The 7563-nt window shown below is 18.5% G+C and overlaps 3 protein-coding genes across 5 annotated transcripts in view; 2 read left to right on the top strand and 1 right to left on the bottom strand.

Annotated features, from left to right (window-relative positions):
• The window catches only part of LOC102674575 (HIG1 domain family member 1A, mitochondrial-like), a 2321-nt gene extending 1389 nt beyond the window's left edge, over positions 1-932 (top strand). The window contains exons 2-3 of the mRNA XM_006616073.2: positions 247-389; positions 603-932. Of these exons, the coding sequence (XP_006616136.1) occupies positions 254-389; positions 603-787 (321 nt within the window). The 5' untranslated portion in view covers positions 247-253 and the 3' untranslated portion in view covers positions 788-932. The remainder of the gene's footprint in view (positions 1-246; positions 390-602) is intronic.
• A 123-nt stretch (positions 933-1055) lies between these two features.
• Positions 1056-6810, top strand: LOC102674690. Of its 3 annotated transcripts, XM_006616074.2 has the most exons (12): positions 1056-1075; positions 1544-1657; positions 1984-2128; positions 2344-2463; positions 2770-2969; positions 3240-3449; positions 4993-5158; positions 5358-5427; positions 5756-5915; positions 6055-6192; positions 6293-6406; positions 6524-6810. In XM_006616074.2, exons 1-12 carry the CDS (start codon positions 1071-1073, stop codon positions 6744-6746), a joined length of 1665 nt encoding a protein of 554 aa, XP_006616137.1. In that variant the 5' UTR covers positions 1056-1070; the 3' UTR covers positions 6747-6810. The 3 variants fall into 3 exon arrangements, with proteins under 3 accessions (XP_006616137.1, XP_006616138.1, XP_006616139.1); XM_006616075.2 differs by lacking the exon at positions 2344-2463; XM_006616076.2 differs by lacking the exon at positions 3240-3449.
• The window catches only part of LOC102675009 (multifunctional methyltransferase subunit TRM112-like protein), a 10653-nt gene continuing 4481 nt past the window's right edge, over positions 1392-7563 (bottom strand). Inside the window, exon 4 of the mRNA XM_006616077.2 lies at positions 1392-1449. The gene's annotated coding sequence lies outside the window, so the exon portion shown is untranslated. The remainder of the gene's footprint in view (positions 1450-7563) is intronic.

The following is a 7563-nucleotide window of genomic DNA, read 5'->3' as shown; positions in this document are numbered from 1 at the left end:
AATAACTATTTAATAATATTACGTGTACATCTAAATAAACTATATATATATTTTAAAAATATTACTTTCAAAATCATTTTACTAATATCATTTTATAAAAACATTATATATATTTATATATTATATTATATATATAATAACATAGATAAATATATATGATTATATGTAATATATAATATTCATATAAAATATCTTATATATGTGCATCATATTTTTTTTATTAAATTTATAAATAATATTATATAGGTGAACAATGGATGAAAATATTTGGAAACAAACAAAATTAATGGAAATTCCAGAAGAAGCTCTTAGACAAACATTAGAAAATGAAAAGTCCATGACAGAAAAATTATATGCACTAGTAAAACGATCTCCATTTGCTGTAGCTGGTATGTTTTTAATTATTATTTCATTATTGTATGTTTATTTACTCTGATAATAAATTAAGAATATAAAGGAAAACATTAAAAATAACAAAAATCAATATTTTTTAATAATAATTATTTTATTTTTCACTATAATATAATTAAAATATAAATAATCTGAATAAATTTTTTAAATTTAATATTATTTTATGAAAATAAATAAGATTTTTTTTATAGGTTTAACAGGTTTATCTATTATATGTGGAATAGGTATATATAAATGGAAAACAAAAACAGTAAATCCTTCTATATATTTAACACAACTAAGAGTTGCAGCTCAGGCTACAGCACTTAGTATTATTGGTTTAGGAATGATATATAATATGTATAATGATTTTATACTGAAGAAAAAAAAGGAATAATATTCGTTATGTGACATTAAAAATAAATAGATATTTAATATTAGAAATTTAATTATTTTTAAAGAACAAATTGCAATATTTATTATTTAATAAAATATCCAAAAAACATGTAATAAATATATATGTAATAAATATCAAACTTAAACAATTTGTGTAATTTTTATTATATTCAATGTAAAAAATGTTATGTAATTATATGAAATAATAATTTGATATTTTTTAAAATATTTCTATTACTAAAGAAATTTTTTGTATAATTTATTGTTCTTTAAATAGAATATAAATGATGTAAAAATTAATAAAATCTAATAAAATAAATCAATATGAAAAATTAGAATTTAATTTAAATTATGTATTTTATAAAATAATTCTATTTGTTTAAATCAATATTTTATATTTTATATAAAATGAATGTTAATAAATATTTATATATATGTTTGAAGAATGAAAATTATTTAAATCTTATTAAATTAAAAGAATTTAATTATATTATTTTATATTAAAATATTATTAAATATTATCTGAATATATAATATAGAATAAATTTCAATTATTTAGTATCAAATAATATATTTTTAACATAAATATATTTAGAATTAATAATATTTCAAATTTTTATGTTTAATAATTGATGTAAAATATGTTATAATATTATGTAATATAATATTATATATAATAATCAATTTTAATTAATTTGTTTGTATTCTCATATAATTAAAATCAATTCTAACTATAATAATAAATATGCAATATTAGGTGCGGAACAATTTATTTTAAGTTATCAAAATACGTAAAGATGGCTGAAGAAAGTGACAGAAGTCAATTGCCACCTGGTTGGGAATGCAGATATGATATTCGAAGTGGTCGTCCGTATGTATATTTGTTATAAAAACTTATGTTATTTTATTATTTGATATTGAAAAAAACAAATATTAATGAAATTATTTATTTATTATAAATAACTAATATTACGCAATTATCATGATTTGTTTCGTCATTTAACTGTTTGTTAAATATAAATTGATAAAAAAGAATATTATTATATAATTATTCTTTATTAATATTTTATGTTTTATTGGGATATAATAATATATTAATAATTATAAATAATTATGATCAAATTATTACATGATAAATAGTATAATAACATAATTTAATTATTAATTAATATATAAATATATATAAAATATTTACAGATATTTTATAAATCATTTTAATCGTACAACAACATGGGAAGATCCAAGAGTAAGATATTGGCAGTATTCTCAGTATATACAATCACAAAATTCAATGGCACTGAGTTCTGCTACAACTATTACTTCCCAAGATATACCTATGCAGGTTAGTAATAATTTCTATTTCTATATTAAATATGTTAGATTTATTAAATCATCATATAATGAACATATATATTTTTATATATGAAAAAATATGAATTTTTAAAATTATATTCATGCATGTATTAAAATTTTAATTGCATTACCAATATATGTATTCTTATCATATGCACATGCTGCATTTGGATAAAATATAATATGTACAACTAAAATAAATAGACTGGAGGAAACGGAGGTGGACATGTAGGTTATGCAGGAGCTCATAGAGCTCCTCAAATCTATCCTACACCGTCTCCTTATCATAATCCACAACTTGCATTTTTACCCCCTAGTTTGCAGGTAGGTAATTTGTAATTTATATGCATTATTACATATTATTTGATATTTTGATATTTAACTTAAAATCAAGTCAAATTTTGAATTAATTATTCTTATATTTTTTTATATAAATTATCAATATAAAAATAAATAATGATATAAACAATATTATTTTATATGAAACTTTTATATTAAATATTTTTATATTAATTTTACTATTATCTATTTATTAAATATGTTATTTTATATATTTTAATATTAAATATAAAATATTTAATAATATTTAATTTATAATATAATAATTAATTAAGGAAATAATTTATGTAGGATCTGAAAACTCCATTATCTCTAAAATCAGTTAGTGCAATGACAAATAGGCTTGGAGATATGACATTGGGATCTTTAACACCAATAAAAAATATGGAAACATGTTTAACACAAAATTCAGATTCTGAATTGCAAGTTGCTAAAATCAATGCAATGTTTCCAACAGTTTCTGATACTCATATTCGACTTCTTTTAAAAAAGTAAGTAAATATATACATAAATATATATGTATATGTATAAATTATAATATACATTTAAATCCTTATATTATCATATATCATTATTAACAAAAATTTTGGTTAACTTCTTTTACATCCATTAATATAAATTTTTATATCCTTAAATTTGAATTATATTAATATACACATTTTTTATATTTAGTTATATTTCTGATATATATTAGTTTTTTTCATTGAGTTTCATTAGCACTATACAATTAGAGTGCTAAGGTGGTAGCTGATATCTTTCAGATACCATAACAGAGCAGCTTTGGTTGTCAGCGCTTTACAAGTGGAAAAGAATCCTCTTTGTGCGCCAGGACCATGCACACCTGTGGGAGTGCATTCTAACTATGCAATACCAAGATGGCGATTACCACCACATGCTATACATGCAACTTTAACATTGAGTCCACCTCGTGGGACTCGGCCAGCCCCTAACTCCCCAAAAATGAAACTTAGGTTTTTCCTATATTAATAATTTAAATTTTACCAGATATGGATGCTAGATGTTGATATTGTATCTTGTGATAGTTGCAAAGAAATATATCAGATAGCAAAAAAAACATTATACATATTAGTTTATTTTGAATATCTGATATATTTTCTGTACATTTTCTGTACATAAGTATATACAATGCTGTGTAGTGATAGCATGTGTTATTACACATTGCAGACTATTTATTCAATCAAATATTTCTCATTTAATCAAATTCAATTTTTATCCTCTATAATTTATTAATAAATAAAAATTAGAATTAGAAATTATAAATTTATTTATCTGCAATGTGTTAAAATTTGTTAAGTATAATTTTATAAGTGATAATATTGCAATTAATCAATGTGAGAATGCAAAATGTTTGACTAAGTAATAATAGTAATATGTCGCAAAAATTTACGTCCTATATAGTAGATAACTCTATATTTTGAGTAGTTTTTTAAAGAATGATATCAAAAAACCAATAATTTTTTAGTAATTTTTTTTAAATTATTGAATAATTTAATTTGTATGTTTTGTTTTTTCTTATTATAATTTATATTTAATTTATTTTTATATTTAATTTTTTTATATATAATGTTATTTCGAATTCATTTTTCATTTCAGTTTCTTCCTGGTTTACAATACACCATATGTTGGATAATATAAAATTTACACAGATCATAGATAGGTTGGTTTCATATCATCAATGCATTTTTTGTTTAATTTTTAATAATTATAATAAAAATTCATATTTTCCTTTTATGTTATTTGTTTGTTATAATAAAAATTTCATAATAATAAATGAGTTTCTTAAAAGTATTCAGTATTATATATGTAAATTAAGAAAAATAATAATATAAGTTTCAATTATTTAAATATTTAAATATTATCAAACAAAATGAAAAAAAATATTAATATAATATTACTATATAATTATTATATAATTTTATTATATAATTTTATTATATAAATATAATAAAACTCATTTATACAATAAACCATATATACAATAAACCACATTTATTGAACAAAAATGTGGTTTAAAGCATGATAATATGTGCACGTTATATTATAATTTGAAATATTATATTTGAGATTGTAGTTAAAATATATTATTTTATTTTTTTTAGATTTACTTATATTATACTAATTATTATACTAATTTTAATAAATTCGAAATAATATTTTTATTCAAATTATCAAATTATCAATTATATGTGCATACAATTATTATAATTTATTAATTAATTATTAATTATTATAACAATTATATGTGCATACAATTGTTATAATTTATTAATTAATTATTAATTATTATAATTTAATAATTTTTAGTTACTAATCACTAAATGGATATTATTTTAATGTATACATTTTTCTTTAATAATCACTTTTATTATTATTTTTTAATTTATAAGTAAATCTTCACAATATTCATTCTATATTGTAGACTGTTTATATTTATATCATGTGTATTACGAAATAGTTTTAATAAATATCATGTACTAAAATACTATATTGCAGGTACCTGAAAAATGTATTTCCAAAAGTAGAAGAAACTATGTTGCTTGATATTTTGGAACAAAGTGATAACAATGTTCAAAAAGCTTCTGAAAAATTAATTGATTTGGGTTATGAAAAACGAAATCCTATAGCTCCTAAATCATTACGAAAAAAGGAAGAAGAACAAGTAATATATCAAATCTTTTTATGTTTAATTAATATTATATATCACATAAAAAATTAATATTTTTTTATAATTATATATTATATATTTTTGTATAATTTATAATTATATATTTATATTTTTTTATATTTATAATGTTAATATATTTTATTTTATAAATATTTCATAATATTATAGATAAAATATTCATATATTTTTTTAGATAAAAAAAGAACAACAAATTGCACCTACTCCACCACCACGTATGAAAAGTTTAGAAGAAAAAAATAAAAGTAAATATATTTAATATTTTAATAATATTAATAATATCAATATTTTAATTCTTCTTAATTCCATGTGAAAATCTTGTTTTATTGTTAATGTATTTTTTATATTATAATTTAGTTTTATAGACATATATCAATGTTGATGAGTTATTGGTATAAAATATGTGTATTGAATATAAAATATGAAGATATAATTAAATTATAAAGTAAATTTTAAAAGTAATTTAAAATTTACAAATATAAATCTAGGATAAAACATCAAATATGATTCGGATCAAAAAGAAATAAACTATTAATTTCAATATTTTAATTTTTCTAAATTATGATTTATTAGTGAAAATGCGATTAGTGGAAAAATATAAATCAGTGCCAGAAAGAGTAATAATGCTCGCTATGGATAGCGTTGATTATGATGAAGAAAGAGCAATACACATATTAGACATCATGGTTACAGAAGAAGCTACAAGACCTTTATGTACATCAAGTAGTCAAAGGTAATATATATCTAAATAAAGAAATTCGTACTTTTTATATATATAATGGAAATTTTAAACTTTTTTTCTAATTAAACAATATTTCAATTTTATACTTCATGCAAATGTTTTACCTAAATAAAAATATATAACATTACAGTAGTAAAAGTGATGAAAGAAAAGATAGTCCACCAATAACTGAAGCCGTAAAATTAACTGTATCACCAATTAAAAAAATAATTAAGGATGCAGATTCGGAAAAATCTAAACGATCTAAAAATAAAATAGAAATACCAAAGTAAGGCGAAATTCTATTATATTTTGCCATATCTATGATTTTTTAAAATAATTATATTTAATATTCATTATAAAAATATAATGTTCAATAATATTTTTAGAGTTTCTCGAGGAACCAGTACAACAGAAGACAATGAATACAAATCTCCATATTTGACAAAATCAGTTGGACCAAATCCTGATTTACCAAAAGGAGCTAATAATGATTTACTTTTGTAAGTTAAACATTTTTTTTCTAATATTAATAATGAATAAATTTATATTTTTTATATAATTATAATTATTATATGATTTAAATAAATAATAAATAAAATTATTTAAAATTTTTTTAGACCTGATTATGCACCCTGGTCAGGACCAGATCCGAATTTATTAAGTAAAGAAATATATAATAAAACAATAGCTAATGGACATGATGCAAGTTTGGTTTTTGGAAATCGTTATGTTGCCAAAGGACCTAATCCAGAATTGAGAAAAGGCCCATTGAGAGAATTAACTCAAGGATCTATTTATTCTCAAAGAAATATTTCAAACACAGAAAGTCGTGGTAAATGAAATATGTGCAACTGCTTTTTTGTCAATTTTTATGTTTGTTAATTTATTTATATTTCAGTTTTGTATAAATTACTTTTTTTATTTAATAATTTCATTTAATAAATTATACAGATTTTTAGTTATAAATAAGTAAGTATATAAGTATATAATTGAAAATTAATTATTTATAAATTATTTAATCAAAATATTTATTTTTTAATTTTTTAAAATTTCCAATAATAATATTAATTTAAGTTAACAATTATTGTTAATTCCATATTATAATTAGATTCAAATTCATTCATTAAATATTTATTATATATATTTTTTTACATAATTACATAAATATTATTTTGTTAATTTTGTTTTAGTTTGTTACATTTTAATAATTGTTTTATATTCATTATATTATATTCATGAGATACTAATTAATTTTATTATATACCAAGAATGAATAACAAATTATCTACAAGATAAAAAAGAAGATAAAATAATATTTAAATGAATGTTCAAAAATTTATTTAGATAAATTTAGATTTATATCTTTTCAATAATTTAAAAAAGTATATAATTATCATTCTAGTATTATATATTATCAATTTGGAAAAATCATGATGCTTCCATTTTTGACATATCTTGCGCATTTTAACATGTATATAAACAAAAATTTCTAAATATGACCAAATTTCAAAATATTCAAAAGATAATTGAAAAAAAACTTTTAATATTAAATTAAATTAAATTATTAATATTAAATTAAATTATTTGATTATATCTAAACATAAAATTATAAGTCAACTTTTTTTTAAAATATAAACAAAGTTTTTAATAATTTCAA

Source organism: Apis dorsata, unplaced genomic scaffold (genome assembly GCF_000469605.1).
Source record: "Apis dorsata unplaced genomic scaffold, Apis dorsata 1.3 scaffold_249, whole genome shotgun sequence".
Taxonomy (NCBI): Eukaryota; Metazoa; Arthropoda; class Insecta; order Hymenoptera; family Apidae; genus Apis; species Apis dorsata.
This window is presented reverse-complemented; position numbering and strand designations above follow the sequence as displayed.